Genomic DNA, 17,049 nt, shown 5'->3' with positions numbered 1-17,049 from the left:
CCGGGGCAGCTGGGGGGGGGGGGCATTTCCAGAACCCAGCTCCACCCCCCCCCCCGCCTCCCGCCTGCACACAACCGACGCCAGCACCCCACCTCGCGCTGCCCAAAGTTAACTTTCATCACATGATCTAGGGGACTGTATTTTTTCGCAAGAAAACAAGCATCCCCCCCCCAAAAAAAAAAAATTCAAACTGCAGGCGCGGGCCAATGGGGACCGAGAGGGCGGTGGGCGGGGGCAGCGGGGCGCGGGCCCGCAGGGGACTGGCCGGGCGCGGAGGGCGCAGGAGTTAGGGCTTTTATTTTTCTTTTCTTTTTTTTTTTTTTTTTTTTTTTCTCTTTTTTCCCCCCTCTCTCTCCAAAACTGGCTAAAGCGCTCAGCGTCCGCCCGCGGCTTGCAGCCTCCTCTCGGATCCACCTTAAATCTTGAGCCGTCCGCGCAGGGGTCAGTGGGCGGCAGCCAATGCCAATCAAGTTTACAACCACCAGCACCGGAGCGGGGGGGGGGGGGTGCAGAGAAAAAAAAATAATAATAATAATCTCCAACTTCTCCCCCTGCGCGCACAGACGCGCGCGCACACACACGCACGCACGCATGCATGCATGCACACGTACGCATGCACACGCGCGCGCACACAAGGCAGGAGGGCGGGGGGGGGGCGCTGGCGACAGCGGGAAATGTTTGCAAACCCCGGGCCGAGCGCGGGCTGCGCGGGAAGCGCGGCCAGGCGCCATGATGGTGGCCGCTCTTCGGGGCTCGTGGCCTTTTCCGCGGCCCCCCCCGCCCCAGCCCGGCGGCCGCGGTGCGTCCCCGGGCCCCGCGCGCCTTCTCCCCCGCCCCCCGCCCCCCGCCCCCCGTTCTAGAGGCGCGTCGAGGTTTCGCGCGCAAAAGCATCCATGGCCCTGGCTAGGTCCCCACGCGCGACGGCTGCCCGGGTGGGGGCCTGGGCTCCCCTGGCCCTCCTGCGCTCTCGCTGCTGCGGGGTCGGCCGGCCGCTGACCCCACCCCGGCCCGGCCCCGCGCGAGCGCGATCGGGGGTGTCCAGGAGGTTTCCAGGCACGATCGTGGCCCCCCCCGCGCCACCAGCTTCGGGTGCAGGATTACCTTTATTTTATTTTATTTTTATTATTATTATATAGATTTTTTTGGGGCCAGGAAGGGCAGAGTTGGTGGGGTAGGGCGTGGCTCAGGTGGACGAGGTGGCCAATTCCAGAGAAAACAGACTGGTGGTCCCCGGCCAGCTTTTTATAAAACACCCCCCGGCGCCGCGGGGAGGCGCGGGGTGCAGGGCCGGGCAGGGCGCGGGGCCCGGACCCTCGAGGCCAAGTCCTCCCGCCCCCAGACCCACATTTACGCGGGGCGGCCGGGGACGCCTCGGGGGGCTTGGCCAAACGGGGCGCGCGCAGAGGCGACCCCCAAGCTGGGCGGCGCGCAGAGGCGGTGGTCCTGGGCCGCCGGGAAGCCTAGGGGCTGCGGGGCTGCGGGTCACTGGGGCCGGGGGCGGGGGCCAGGAGCCCCCTCAGCTCTCCCCAGGCCCGGAGCGGCGGGTACCTAGGGAGTGGGGAGGGGGCGTTCGCTGCTCGCTCAGCCGAGCGCAGGCGGCGGAGCAGGGAAGTTTCGGAGAAGCTGCCCAGCCGGGCTGCACCGGCGCGGCCCGGGAGCGCCCTGGACCTGGACCTGGGGGCGCAGCGACCCTGGCGGTGCGGGGGCTGCAAGTGGCCGGCCAGATCTGGTGGTCTTTTTCTTGCTTTCTTTCTTTTTATATTTTTTATTTTATTTTATGTTGGTCCCAGCCCTACGGCGCGATTGTCCCCGCGGCGAGCCGGAGAGCTGCGGGACAGTGGGGGAAGGCGAGGGCGCCCGGGTGGTAGGGCCGCGGTGGCCGGCGCCCGTGGCCGCATCCCCGCAAAGGGACCTCTGCGGTCAGCCCCAGAGTCCCGAGCTGGGGAGAGGACAGTCCAACCGCGAGGTCGTTTGGGGGGGCTTGGCACGGACCTGCGAAGGACGAAGTGATGGCGTGGGGGTCTGCGTCCCTGGGAACTCCCTTGAGCGGCGGGCATCCTCCTCTGCCAGGCCCAGCCTTCCTGAAAAACGCAACCTCTTAAAAATTCACAAGAAAGGGACCTCTTTATCAAAGGAAGATGGGATCCCCGCCGCAATTAAGAGATGTTTATGCCTCTATTATTAAAGAGACTGTCGGAAGCACTTTTCCCCCCCTTTCGCTCAAAGGATTTTCATCTTATTTCGTGACTTTCCGACTTTCCACTCCTTCCTCCCCATTTTGAATTGTTTTTCGTGTTCTCATTCCCCCAGCAAAGCACCCTGCCCCCATGGGTTTTAAGCAGAATCACAAAAACACCTTGAGTGTAATTAAAATAATATCTTATTGAAGGATGGGCCACCAAAGAATTTAGACCGGGAGAAAATTACCTCTGCTTAAAAACAAAACAAAAAAACCCTTCAGGTCAAAAACGCTGAAACGGTCTTATTTACAGCCCCTTTTGGGGTGCGATGATAAAATAGTAGCTGAGTGGGGAAAAATTTTTTTAACAACTTCAGATTTTTCATTTTACCCATGTGTAGATTCCTATAATAAATAATATACTTTTACACCCTAGTCCCATTTTACAAGAGAAGATGGAATTAAAGGAATCATCTAGGTAAACCTGACTTTAAAATGCGTTTTTGTTTTTTTTTTTTAGTAAAAAAAAAAATCTTTCTACTGTGTGCTTATAGGGACCCCGAACCCTCAGATTTGGCATTTTGATTAACTATTTCGGGGTGTCTAGATCCCTTCAGGATATTCAGAAACTGAGGAATTGCATCTGATGACCAGTTTAATGAAACCTACTTCAACTAGCGTGGAATTCCTGCCAGTTTAAGGACCCGTATGTCTGAATACTTGGGAGAAGATTGGTAGAAGAGATGTCCACACAACTGCTTTTCCTCGCAACACTGTGAATGTGTAAATACAGGATTCAGAGACGTCATCATGTTACTTTCGTTTTCAGCCCTGCGAATGTGTGACCAGACTACACTTAGGTAAGGATTTGGGGTTCTGACGTTCACGCCCTAAAAGACACAAATAGCTTAAGGAACCTTGACAATGTCCTTTATATGAAACCGCCCTTTCCATTTTCCACTCCTACAGCTTCATCCATCCCTGGACAACTAAGTAAAAAATAGTCACTACATTCGGACCTCCATAGCACATCTGAGTTGTGGGCCTCCACTTCACGCTATGTGTGTGTTAAGTTTTTATCAGAATATCAGGCTTTAGAAAAACACATTACAGTTCCACTCAGCAAACAGCTATGGAAGTTTTCTTTATTGATTACTTATGCGTAACAATAATCGGCATCTTTTTCACACATTACAAAAAAATTATACTTGGCTCAGTATGCAACCTTTTAAGCATAGCCATATTGTTTAACAGAAGAAGGAAAAGACCTATTCTACCCGATAACAGCATTTAGAAAAGCACATACCACTTTGGCTTGTATATTGTCTAGATTAAAAAAAAAATCTCTTTTTAACATAAATAAGTTAGTATAATTTTCAGTGTCTTTACAGAGTTATGTACACAGGTACACTTGAAATGCTTTTGTTTCATACACAGGCGATGAAGAAATACTGTTTAAAGATGTACTGCCCATTTCCCTCATCCCACAGTACCCTTTCCGTGTTCTTTCCTTTAAAAACGCCACTCTCCTTTGGACAAACTACCAAACAGAATGAGAAGCCTTTACGTTTAAAATTATTTCATGATATTTTTTTTCAAGGTGTGAAGTTAGTTTTAGATCTTTTTAAAAATATCCAGAGATTTAGAGTTGTTTTTTTTTTCTTTTTAACTGAGTTTACCACAGCCCAAAGGGAAAAGAAAACTAAGAAAATTTCTCAAAAAAACTGAGACATGGCCAATACCGAGCATTCAGAAACCCCCATTTATACACCCCAGATTTTTGCCCGGAATTACCTGGAGTGATTGCCAATGGCTGAATAATTCACGGGTAAACTCCAGTTTGAAGGGAGACTCGGAGGACTGGGAAAGGACATTTGTGTGTTGTTGGATTTACACTGGCTGCCTTATGGACATAATCATCAGAACTACACCTATTTGTAGCCAGGGCTCCAATTTTGATTTTAAAAAGGAAATATCAGTTCTCACGGAAAGGGACATTACATCTTTAAAGAAAACAAGTGAACCCTTCCCCCAATCTGCTTCTCTTTATACAAGCCACACCTTTTTTTTTTCTCCTTGCTAAAAACCTAAAGCAGGTTCTTCATACCCCCCCCAGCCAATTCACAGCCCACCCTGCCCCCTTCCCTAATGTTTATGTGCTACATAAAAGGTAAAAACTATATACACAGGTAGTACAATGAAGCAAATAAGGAAAAACCTAATTGCACAATGCTACATCCGAGGCTTTTAGAGGCAGGTCATTTAAGAGTGCCTAAAATTTTAGTGTTGCCGTGTCGCTTTTCAGTGCTTATGTAGGATGTCCAATCCATGGAGTCAGCGATATGTATTAAACTTTTTTCTTGTGTATCTTCCTTGCTTCATTGAGCAGTGATAGATCTGATAAACAAGGAAACATATTCTTAGCTCTGCAAAAAAAAAGCAAGAAAAGGGAGTTAGGGGGGAAAGAACTGGAGTAACATTACAGGAGACACGAATTACTGTGTCACTACTTTTTATTTTTTTATTTTTTGTTTGGAAACAGGGTCTCACTAAGTTGCTGGAAGCCTCACTGAGTAGCTGAGGCTGGCTTCGAACCCGTGCGATCCTCCTGTCTCAGCCTCCCAAGTGCAGGGATTACAAGCGTGCGCCACCACGCCCGGCTATTTTTTATTTTTCTTTTTGCAGTACTGGGGATGGAACCCAGGGGCATTCTACCTCCTAGCTACACCCCCCAGTCCTATTTTTTATTTTTTATTCTTTATTTTGAAACAGGGTCTCACTGAGTTGCAAAGGGCCTCACTAAGTAGCTGAGGCTGGCTGCAAACCACGATCCTCCTGTCTCAGCCTCCCAAATGCTGGGATTACAAGCCTGCGCCACCACGCCTGGCTTGTGTCACTATTTTATTTGAGAAATACCTGTTTGACGATGGGGGGGTACAAAATGTTTGAGGATTATAGTTGATCTCCACCTAACACTATCTGAACTGTATTTTTACTTTTTTTTTTTTTTAATACTAGAGATGAAAGCCAGGGGCAGCCAATCTCTGAGCTACATCCTCAGCCCTATTTCTTTAATAATTTTAATTTTATTTATTTAATTTTTTAAAATTTTTTTTCGATACTGGGGATGGAATTCAGGGGCATCCTACCTCCAAGCTCCCCCCCCCAAGGCTCTATTTTTTTATATTTATTTTAATTTTATTTTAATTTATTATTTACTTTTTAATTTATGTTTGCAATACTAGGGATGGAACCCAGAGGCATCCTTTTTTTTTTTTTTTTTTTTTTTTTGTGGTACTGGAGATGGAACCTTAACTCTGAGCAACACCCCCAGCCCTATTTTTTTAATATTTATTTGTATTTTATTTTTTACGGTACTGAGGATGGAACTCAGGGGCATCCTACCTCCAAGCTATAGCCCCAGCTGTAGATAAAAATTATTTTTTATTATTTTTAATTTTTTTAGTTTTTCTTTTGAAATAGGGTGTCACTGAGTTGCAAAGGGCCTCACTAAATAGCTGGGGCTGTCCGTGAACCACGATCCTCCTGTCTCAGCCTCCCAAATGCTGGGATTATTAAGGTGTGCCTCCATGCCCAGCAAGAGCAGCAGTTCTTAATAAATCGGTACTGTTGGCCCACCCCTGCCGCCCTTGGGATCATTTGGCAACGTCAGAGACGTTTTTAGTTGTCTCAGCTGGGGGAGGAAGATTGCTACTGGCACCTAATGGGTGAGACCCTGGGAAGCTGCTAAACAGTATAAAACGCACAAGACAGCCTCCTACAACAAAGAATTATTCGGCCCAAGATGTCACTAGTGTAGCGGTTGAGAAACTCCAGTAGAGAATCTGGGTCAAAGATAGTGGGAAAGAAAAGAGGAAAATTCAGACATGGTAACTCTTAAAGAGTAGCCTAATTTTCTGAATTTGAAAAATATTTGGAAATGTAAGTTGTAAAGGCCTCCAGAGGAAAATCCTATTAATACTGGATTTTTTTCTTTCCCCCAATTTTTTTTTTTTTTTTTTTTTTTTTTTTTGGTGGTGGTGGTACTGGAGTTCCTGGAAACCCTTCTACCTCCGGGCTACACTCCCAGACCTATTTTTTATATTTTTTTATTTAGACACAGGGTCTCTTAAGCCAGCGAGGCTGGCTTCAAACCTGCACGATCCTCCTGTCTCTGCCTCCCAAGCGCGGGGATTACAAGCGTGCGATACCACGCCCGGCTTCCCCCATATATTCTAACTTTGTATTCATAAGGACAATGTACACACACGCGCTTTCAAATAGGTCCTTACTAATATTTTTAGTATTCTTTGAACTGGCAATATTGCTAACAAATGCATCTCGGCGTGTTAAGTTGGGACCAGATCAAAATCTAGTAGGTACGACGCTCAGTTCATCTGAGAAGCATCGTCACCCAAACCAATATAAGGTCTGTGGGTGGTAAGGTTGTTCCAGGAAACTTTCCATCCAATTTCCTCACTTTATAGAGAACTATAACATACAGGGTCTACAGTGGAGTTTTGCCCTAAGCGCTGGAAAAAAAAAAAACAACACAGCAGATAAATTTGGAATGTGGAGAAATCATATTGGGACATTATAATTTAAAAACGCTCCAAAAATAAAAAATAAAAAATAGGTCTGGGAGTATAGCCCAGAGGTAGAAAGCCTCTGGGTTCCACCTCCAGTACCACCAAAAATAAATAAATAAATAAATAAAAATAAAAGCACAATGAACCTGAATCCCACCTTAATTCCTTCAGTCTTTAGCTCACTTGAAAATTTTTACAAATGAGGATTTTAAAAAATGAACATAGCCAGGCATGGTGGCTCACACTTGTAACTGGGAGGCCTAGACAGGAGGATCGCACAGGTTCGAAGCCAGTCTCAGCTACTTGGTGAGGCTCTCAGCAACTTAGTGAGACCGTTTCCAAATAAAAATATAAAATAGGTCTGGGGGTATAGCCCGGAGGTAGAAAGCCCCTGGGTTCCACCCTCAGTATCACAAAAAAAATTATAAAATAAAATAAATAAATGAACATTGGCATTTATTGAGATGTCTTTTTATGCTAGGATATGAGTGTGCTTTGGGGAAAAAAAGAGGGCACTGTCCTTGTTTACAAGAAGTTTATAACCTCTTAATGTATGTAATCTCCTCATCACAGACAGCCAATCAATGTAAATTTGGAGGCTGAACTATTCAAATTAGGGCAATCGGATCGGATTTTTGTGCACGGAAAAATCTCCACTTGCGCCTGGCAGAACCACCTTGGCCAGCACTAAATCTAACCATCCGTTTCCCCCACAAATATCCAAATCCTCCTGTTAGCAGCACATGAAAGACAGACAGGCTGACCGTTCCTGGGCGGCTTACTCTGGCAGCTCATTTAATTTCTGTTTTGCAACTTCAGGGTGATCAGAAATGCGGTAGGAAATTTAGTAATTTGGGCATTCCCTTTTATTTTATTTTTTTTAAGTATGATGTTTTCCGCTCTCTCTCCTACACTTCCCAGAAAATAGGGAAAGTGAGAGCTTATAAAAACGATACAGCCCACCACCCTGTATATCCACATTCCTAACCCCTTGCCTAGCCAAATAGGAGCTATCCTGCAAAATTTAAAGACAATCAAGGTCTCACTATTTTTCCATGTGTGGCTCAAATGTTAATTGTCTCATTTGAAGCTCTGGAAGATGGATCTGATGGAGTGGGCCAGAGCCGCACCCCAGCTCTTGTCAGATGGGGAAGAAATCTATCCTTCCCAACATGTTTTGATGGGACAGAAAGGGATCTTCCTACCTCTAGGGCTTTACCTACAAGAACCCTCTTGGGACACTTGCTCTGTGTTTCAAATGAATATTACCCTGAGACACTGATACTTTGAGGAATTACAGTTTCCCCTTTAGGGATTGCTACTTTTTTCTTTTCTTTTTCTTTCTTTCTTTTTTTTTTTTTTTTTTTTTGGTACTGAAGATGGGACCCAGGGACAGTCTCCCTCTGAACTGCCCTATGTTTTATTCTTTATTTTGAAACAGGGTCTCACCGAGTTGCAAAGGGCCTCGCTAAGTACCCGAGGTTGGCTTTGAACCTGTTTCAGCCTCCCCAAGTACTGCGATTACAAGCGTGTGTGCCACCACACCCGGTTTGATTGCTACTTTTTTGATCGCAAAAAAAATAGAACAAAACATTGCAAGCTACTAATCTGCCAGGGACCAGGAAGGCCGGGCACAAACTGTGGGGTTTGCAGGGCGACGGGGTGCGGGCAAGCGATCAACCCACCAAGCTGTTTACGTCTGCTGTCTCCGCAGGCCTGGCTTCTTGGGCGTCTGCTCCACCGAACCAGCATTCGAGGAACCGTCTGAAACATTGTTTTCTTCAATCCTGTTGGCTCTTTTGTTTTGAGAAGACGACTCTAAGGGCCAGGAGGAAAGTTTAAAAAGAACGGAACCGCCTTTTATTAGTAAAATAAAATAATAATAATAAAAATAGAAAACAACGGCTTGATAGAGAGGGGTCAGGGGATGAAAACCCACCACCACCTGCACCCACGATCCTGGATCTGGCATCCCCAGTGGCTTAAAATCACAAACAGAGACTGTTTGCACGGAACAGAAAGTGTAGTCTACACCTCTCTCTCTCTCTCTCTCTCTCTCTGGAACAGGGGGGCCGTCCATAAACATCCCAGCTAAACACTCCAAAGGTGCTCCAGGTCCTACAGCTGGCCGAGGGGGGGGGGTGTCGGCGTGGGGGGGGGGCTGGTTAGGTTAAGAAAATGACGAGCTCTATCTCCGACTTCTGACTTTTAAACTCTAAAACAGACCAGCCCCTCCATCAGCTCAGGGCGGCGCACCCCCAAAGCTGCAGTCGGAGACCCGCCGGGCAGCCGGCCGAGGCTGGGGGTCCAGCGGGCAGGCCGGGGAGCGGGCGGACAGAGGGACGGACGGACAGACGGACGGGAGGGGGGCCGGCCGGCCGGGCTTGGGGCTGGTTACCGTCTGCCGCGGGCCGCTTCCTCATCCCCGCGCACTGCTCCGCGAGCCCCGTCTGGCCGTCGGACGGGTCAGTCTTTGGGTCCCCCGAGCGCGCGTCCTCGGGGGCGGCCGGGGGCGCGCTCGGGGGCGGCGCGGGGCGGCTGCCGCCCCCGTCGGGGCTGCCCTGCGCCGAGGGCGCCCTGGCCGCGCCCTTGGGGGGCCGCGGGGGCCGGTAGTAGAACTCGGGCAGGCCGCCCTGGTCCACCTCCTGCCACTCGTACTTGCCCTCCAGGGGCCGGTGGTGGTGGAAGTCGAAGTTCCACCTGCGCCGGCTGGCCTCCTCCAGCTCCCGGCGGTGCCGCTCCAGGTCGCGGCTCAGCTCCTCGTGGTCCACCGGCCCGAAGAGGTTCCTGCAGGCGGAGGGCTTGGGGGGCTCGGCCGGCCCGCCGTCCGTGCGCTCCAGGCCGGGGCTGGCGCTGGACAGGCGCACGGTGGACATCGCGCCCGGCGCCCGCTGCCGCAACACCGAACCGAACCGGACTCGGAGCCGGGCGGCCGAGGGTCTCCGCGGCCCAGCCCCGGGAGGCGGGGAGGGGGCTGCGCCGCGGCCAGGCCCCGGGCGGCGATCGCAGGCGCTGGACACCGGCGACGGGGGGACCGAGGCCCGGAGGAGGCGATCGCGCCGGTCCTAGAGGCCCAATATGGCGGTGGAGGGGAGGCTGGCGAAGGCGAGGGTGATTGACACGGCCGGTCTATTTAAACAGAGGAGGAGACCCATTGGTCGGGCGCCGGAGCCGCCCCTCCGAGGCCGCGGGCGCGCGCTTAAGGTGGCCCCGGCGCGCCCCCGCCGGGCGGGTCGCGTGACCGCCGTGGGTGCGCCCTGCCGGCAGACCTGCTCCGGCCGGCCTCGAGAGAGGAGGAAGGACGCCAGCAAGCGGGGCCTGCAGCCGGGAGGGGCCGGGGGCTGGCCAGATGGCCGCGGGGGGCCCGCCCGGGCTGGGGGTGTCCTGGCTGGACGCCCGGCCGGGATGCGCGCAGCTCGGCCTCCACCAGGCGCTGCTGCCCAGGGGGGTCCGGGAGCTGCGGGAGGAGCCCCCCCCGCCCCCCCCCGGGGGGGCGCACGGCTCTGTGCACACAGCAGAGCCCGGCGTGCAGAGTGTTCAGGAGCCCAGCTGCTTTGGGTGCAGGAGCCCGGGATCAAAAGCAGGGCTGGGGTCCCCAGTGCCCAACCTGGAGTTTTGAAAGGGCTCGGCGACTCCCCCGGCCCCCGCTCTGGCTTTCAAAGCACACCAGGGCCCTCGGGCTTTGGCTGCTGCGTGTGGGAATTCGTCTCCAGACACGCTTCGATTCTTTCCCGGGTCGTAGCCATTTCTTCCACCTGAGTCCCGGCTGCAAAATACAACAGCTCCCGCCGCCGCTCACCAGATCCGAGGCTGCAGCCCACTCAGGGCCCAGCGAATGCTCTCAGAGGGCCGCGGGCTGCCAGCGAAAAGATTTCCCTACGATCAAAGTGCCGATTAGGTTTTCTAAAAGTACCGCAACTTTATCCTGGCGTCTGATTATTTGATTTTTTTTTTTTTTTTTTTTTTTTTGCGGTACTGAGAATGGAACCCAGGGGCTTTCTACCTCCGAGCTGCACCCCCAGCCCTAATTTTTATTTTTCATTTTCAAACGGGGTTTCACTGAGTTGCAGAAGGTCTCACTAAGTCCTTGAGGCTGGCCGCGAACCTGTGATCCTCCTGTCTCGGGCCTCCCGAGTGCTGGGATGACAATCGTGCGCCACCACGCCCAGTTTAGGAGTAATGCTTTCTTATGCACTTATGCTATAGATTAGTTTGATTTTAACTTGTTAGCTCAGCCGGGGCGGTCGTCCATTTCCTGGATCTGCCTGGCCTTAGACATTCCGAATGGTTTAGCTGGGATGGCCCCTGGAGACCCTGTGGTTTAACCCTCTCGCTTTACAACTGAGGAAATTGAAGAGGTTTCCTGTCCAGAGACACGCATACAGCTAGCAGAGCCAGGGCCAGCTAGTTCAGGTCTCCCCTCCTTTTCTTTGGGGTGGTCCCAGCAGGGTTAGGGTTTTGTTTGTATTTGCTTGTGTGTAGCCTGCAAGTCCTCCTCTCCTCCAGGGACCCAAAAGGGCTCCTTCCCAGCCCGGGACAGCCTACAGGTGTTTCCTTGATGCCCCAGTGCCCAGCAATGTTTGTTTATTTTTGTATTTTATTTATTTAATTTTATTTCTTTAATTTTTTTTTTTTTTTGCAGTAGTGGGGATGGAACCCAGGGGCGTTCTACCTCTGAGCTACACCCCCCAGCCCTATATTTTATTCTTTATTTTGAAATAGGGTCTCAATTAGTTGCAAAGGGCTTCACTGAGTACCTGAGGCTGTCTGTAAACTCTGATCCTCCTGTCTCAGCCTCCCAAATGCTGGGATTACAAGTATGCACCACCACGCCCGGCTCTTTCTTACTTATTTATCTTCTTTCTTTATTTTTGCAGTACTGGCTATGGAACCCAGAGGCATTTTACCTCCAAGCTACACCCCCAGCCCTATTTTTTAATTTTTTTTATTTTTGGCGGGTCTGGGGATGGAACCCAGGGCCATTCAACTTCCGAGCTACACAGGGTCTCACAAGTTGCAAAGGGCCCCCCTCACTCAGTGGCTGAGGCTGTCCCTGACCACGATCCTCCTGTCTCAGTCTCCCAAATGCTGGGATTACAAGTGCAGGCCACCACACCCGGCTTGCCACCAATGTTTAAATGCAGCTCTCATAGGCTTTTGATGTCACTGTCCATGTGTTCAACTAAAATACAGAGTCTTTCTGGACATGGTGGCGCATGCTTATAATCCCAGCATCTGGGAGGCTGAGACAGGAGGATCATGCTTAGAGGACAGCCTCATTTATTTAGCCAGGCCCTCAGTGAGACTGTGTTTCAAAATAAAGAATAATGGCCGGGCGTGGTGGCGCATGCTTGTAATCCCCGCACTTGGGAGGCAGAGACAGGAGGATCATCATCGTGCAGGTTCAAAGCTGGCTTTAGGAGACCCTGTTTCCAAATGAATATGTAAAAAATAGGTCTGGGAGTGTAGCCCGGAGGTAGAAGGGCTTCCAGGAACCCCAGTACCACCAAAAGAGAGAGAGAGAGAGAGAGAGAGAGAGAGAGAGAGAGGGGGGGGGGGGAGGCAGGCCCAGTTTCCAAATAAAAAAATACAAAATAGGCCTGGGCGGGCGTGTAGCCCCGAGGTAGAAGGGCTTCCAGGAACCCCAGTGCCACAAAAGAAAGAAAGAAAGAAAGAAAGAAAGAAAGAAAGAAAGAAAGAAAGAAAGAAAGAAAGAAAGAAAGAAAGAAAGAAAGAAAAGTAGGGCTGGGGTGTAACTCAGAAATAGAATGCCTCTAGGTTCTATCCCCAGTACTGGAAAAATAAATAAATAAATAAATTAGGTAATTCCACAATTTTGAATAATTGCTAGATGACTGCACAGGATACACACACATACATACACACTTTCACTTATGTAAATGGAGGAATTCTATACACTTTCACCTTGCCACAGAAGTAGGACTTCATTCCTGATATTAATCTCTATATGAAAGGAGACAACTAATACTTCCATTCCCCTCTTACACACACACACAATCTTTCAACTAATAGTAGAAACACCGTTTCGTTGCTGTGTTAATCCGGGGCACCTTAAGAAATCTAAGGACCAGCAAGAGGCTGTGCTCCCTCCCCCCACCTCACTATGACAATCCGAAGTGTTTTGTTTACAGTCAAGGCACCAGGCATCCAAATTACGAGGTGGCCTCCAGTGTTGTAGTCAAACCCGGAGGAAGGAGATCGGAGCGCCACGGTCCTCCTCCCGCAGAAAGCAGGCAGCCACAAAAACTTCTCCAGAGGTGGAAGGCGGAGCCTGGCTGGAGACAGAAAGTTCCACAGCGCCCTGCTCTAAAATGGGCTCTGCTTGCCGGCGCCCTGTCCCTGGGTGAGACTGCCCTTCTCTGCCTTTTAACTCCCGGTGGTTTCCTACTTAAAGCTGAGAGGTGTCACACAGACCACCCCGGATGTCTTTGTATTTCAGAAGCCAAGTAAAAGGCAGAGACAAAGCAAACTTAAAAACAATGGTGTTTTTAACAATGGCGCACGCTTGTCATCCCAGCATTTGGGAGGCTGAGACGGGAGGATCGTGGTTTGCGGCCAGCCTCAGCCGCTTAGTGAGGCCCTTTGCAACTCAGTGAGACCCTGCTTCAAAATAAAGACTAAAAAAAATAGGGCTGGGGGTGTAGCTAAGAGGTAGAATGCCCCTGGGTTCCATCCCCAGTACTGTAAAACAAAGCTAAACAAAATATAAACAGTGGTGTCCCTGGCTGTTTGGGTATGCAACTAACTCCCAGAGGCACCTTCTCCCTGGGAAATCTGTTTCCCCCAATGTTTACCCAAAGATCCAGGTGACCCTGCACAGCTGTTTTTCTCCAGGACGGTTATAATGAGGCGATCTCAAGCCACCATACCGTTCCTTTAAACTGACATATTTTTAGTTTGGCAACTTCGAGGTCATCTGTTCCTGACACGTTTGATTCCATTCAACAAATATTTACTGAGCGCCTTTTATTAATTTGCCGATCACTTCTTCCTTTCAACATATATTTATTGTCTTCCTAGTGCCGCCTGATCCGAGGCTCTGGGACATAGAAGCGAACAGATTTAATCTGGGGTAAAGCTAATGTTCTGGTAAGAGAAGGGGTAGCCGGGCGCGGTGGCGCACGCTTGTAATCCCCGCGCTTGGGAGGCTGAGACAGGAGGATTACACAGGTTCAAAGCCAGCCTCAGCTACTTAGTGAGGCTCTCAGCAACTTAGTGAGACCCTGTTTCCAAATAAAATATAAAATAGATCTGGGAGTGTAGCTTAGAGGTAGAAAGCCCCTGGGTTCCATCCCTAGTACCACAAAAAGAAGGAGGAGGAGGAGGAGGAGGAGGAGGAGGAGGAGGAGGAGGATGAAGAGGAAGAGGAGGAGGAGGAGGAGGAGGAGGAGGTGGTGGTGAAGGGGAGACACCACGCATGGTGGTACACACCTGTAATTCCAGTACTTGGGAGGCTGAGACAGGATGATCGCAGGTTAAAGGCCAACCTCAGCAAGTAGTGAGACTCTCATTAACCTAGGAAGACACTGTTTTCCAAATAAAAATAAAATAGGGCTGGGGGTATAGCTCGGAGGTAGAACCCTCCTGGATTCAATCCCCAGTACCATAAAAAAAAAAGAAAGAAAAGAAACACACTAAGTACTAAGATGTTATGTAAGGAGGTGCTATAGAGAAAGAAACAGAATGCAAAGGTAAGACCGCTGTGTCTGCCACAGTGTGGCCAGGGTGGCCAGAGAGGTCCTCAATGAGAAAGTGGCCTTCAAGAAAAAGCCCCAGCTGGGTGTGGTGGCCCATACTTGTAATCCTAACATTTGGAGGCTGAGATAGGAGGATCGTGGTTCGTGGCCAGCCTCAGCTACTTAGTGAGGCCCTGTGCAACTCGAGACACTGTTCCAAAATAAAGGATAAAAAATAGTGTTGGGGATGTAGCTTGGAGGAAGAATGCCCTGGGTTCCATCCTCAGTACCGGAAAAAAAAAAAAAAAAGGCCCCAAGGAGATGAAATACAGTGTCCCAAACTCCATACTCTGGGCCATGCTTGTAATCCCAGTACTTTGGGGGACTGAGACTAGAGGATCACAGGTTTGAGGCCAGTCTCTGCCACTTTGAGAGATCTAAGCAACTTAGCAAGACCCCCGTTTCAAAATAAAAAAATAAAGGCATGAGGTCCGGGGTTCAATCCCCAGCACCTCAAAAGAAAAATATTAAAAGGGCTGGGAGATGTAACTCCAGGGCCCTGGGTTCAACATGATAACAAAGAAATTAATGCCGGGCGTGGTGGCGCACGCTTGTAATCCCAGCATTTGGGAGGCTGAAACCGGAGGATCGTGGTTCACGGACAGCCTCAGCTACTTAGTGAGGCCCTCTGCAACTCAGTGAGACCCTGTTTCAAAATAAAAAATAGGAATGGGGTATAGCTCAGAGGTAGAATGCCCTTGGGTTCCATCCCCAGTAACAAAAAAATTAATAAAGATTACAATAAATAAACAAGGATGAGGGGTGTAATTTGGTGGTAAAGCTAAGTAACGCACATACACCCCACACACACGCATGCACACATCACAACGACCCCCAAAAGGGACCAAGTACAAAGGCTTGAAGATGGAAACCTGCCTGATGTGTTAGAAGGAGGCCGTGGAGTCACAGGGCAGACCACGGGGATGGTGGTCACAGGGTGTCAGATCATAAAGGACCCCCTAGGCCTCTGTGGGGCTTTTATCATGAGCTGAGTGGTAGGGGACGACATCAGGATACAACAAGGCTTTTTTTGTTTTGGGGGGTTTTTTTCTCGGTGGTAGTGATGATTGAACCCAAGGACATTCTACCTCCAAGCAATATCTCCAGACCTATGTGTGTGTGTGTGTGTGTGTGTGAGTGTGTGTGGGTCTGGGATGGAACCCAAGGGCATTTGACCTCCAAACTATACCCCCAGCCCTATTTTTTTTATTCTTTATTTTGAAACAGGGTCTCACTAAGTTGCAGAGGGCTTCACTAAGTAGCTGAGGCTGTCCCCGAACTCCCCAGACCTATTTTTTAAATTAAAATTTTAAGCCATGCGTGGTGCTACACACTTGTAATCCCAGCATTTGGGAGGCTGAGACTGGAGGATCGCGGTTTGCAGACAGCCTCAGCTACTGAGTGAGGCCCTCCGCAACTTAGTGAGACCCTATTTCAAAATAAAGAATAGCCGGGCGTGGTGGCACACGCTTGTAATCCCCGCGCTTGGGAGGCAGAGACAGGAGGATCGCTCAGGTTCGAAGCCAGCCGCGCGCTGGCTTAGGAGACCCTGTTTCCAAATGGCTTAGGAGACCCTGTTTCCAAATTAAAAAAAAAAAAAGTAAAAATAGGTCTGGGAGTGTAGCCTGGAGGTAGAAGGGCTTCCAGGAACCCCAGTACCACCACCAAAAAAAATTTAAAAAATTACAAAAATTAAAAAAAATAAAGAATAAAAAATAGTGCAGGGGGTATAGCTTGGAGGTCGAATGCCCCTGGGTTCCATCCCCAGACCCGCAAAAATAAATAAATAAATAAATTTAAATTTTACGTGTCTTACCTTCAAGGCACTCCGGTGTGTCATTCTCTCTCTGACATAGTGCTTCATAATTTCTATCTCTTCTTTCTATCTTTGTAATAATAAAAATTGCTTAAGTTAAAAAACATTTACATTTTATTTATTTATATTGTTTGTGGTACTGGGGATAGAACCCAGGGGCATTCTACTTCCGAGCTATACCCTCAGTCCTATTTTTTTTTTTTTTTTTTTTTTTGTGGTACTGGGGTTCCTGGAAACCCCTCTACCTCCAGGCTATACTCCCAGGCCTATTTTATATTTTTATTTGGAAACAGGGTCTCTTAAACCAGCAAGGGGCTTCCAACCTGTGCAATCCTCCTGTCTCTGCCTCTCAAGTGTAGGGATTTTTTTATTTTATTTTTTGGTGGTACTGGGGTTCCTGGAAGCCCTTCTACATCCGGGCTACACTCCCAGACCCATTTTTATATTTTTATTTGGAAACAGGGTCTCTTAAGCCAGCGAGGCTGGCTCCGAACCAGCGCAATCCTCCTGTCTCCGCCTCCCAAGTGCAGGGATTACAAGCGTGCGCCCGGCTAAGTGTAGGGATTATAAACATGTGCCACCATGCCCAGCATCCCAACCCTATTTTTTATTCTTGCATGTGCCACCATGCCCAGCATCCCAACCCTATTTTTTATTCTTTTTCTTTTGTAGTACTGAGGTTGGAACCCAGGGGCATTCTACTTCTGA

At 49.5% G+C, this 17,049-nt stretch overlaps 1 protein-coding gene across 1 annotated transcript; it reads right to left on the bottom strand.

Annotated features, from left to right (window-relative positions):
• Positions 1 to 8,461: 8,461 nt before the first annotated feature.
• On the bottom strand, positions 8,462 to 9,644 carry CDKN1B (cyclin dependent kinase inhibitor 1B; the record flags this gene model as incomplete). The annotated part of the gene is made up of 2 exons (XM_080705697.1): positions 8,462 to 8,586; positions 9,167 to 9,644. 2 exons carry the CDS (start codon positions 9,642 to 9,644, stop codon positions 8,462 to 8,464), a joined length of 603 nt encoding a protein of 200 aa, XP_080561823.1.
• Between the last annotated feature and the right edge of the window lie 7,405 nt (positions 9,645 to 17,049).

Source organism: Muscardinus avellanarius (genome assembly GCF_963383645.1).
Source record: "Muscardinus avellanarius genome assembly, chromosome: 11".
NCBI lineage: Eukaryota > Metazoa > Chordata > Mammalia > Rodentia > Gliridae > Muscardinus > Muscardinus avellanarius.
Note: the sequence above shows the minus strand (reverse complement) of the source record. Positions and strands in the feature narration are given on the sequence as shown.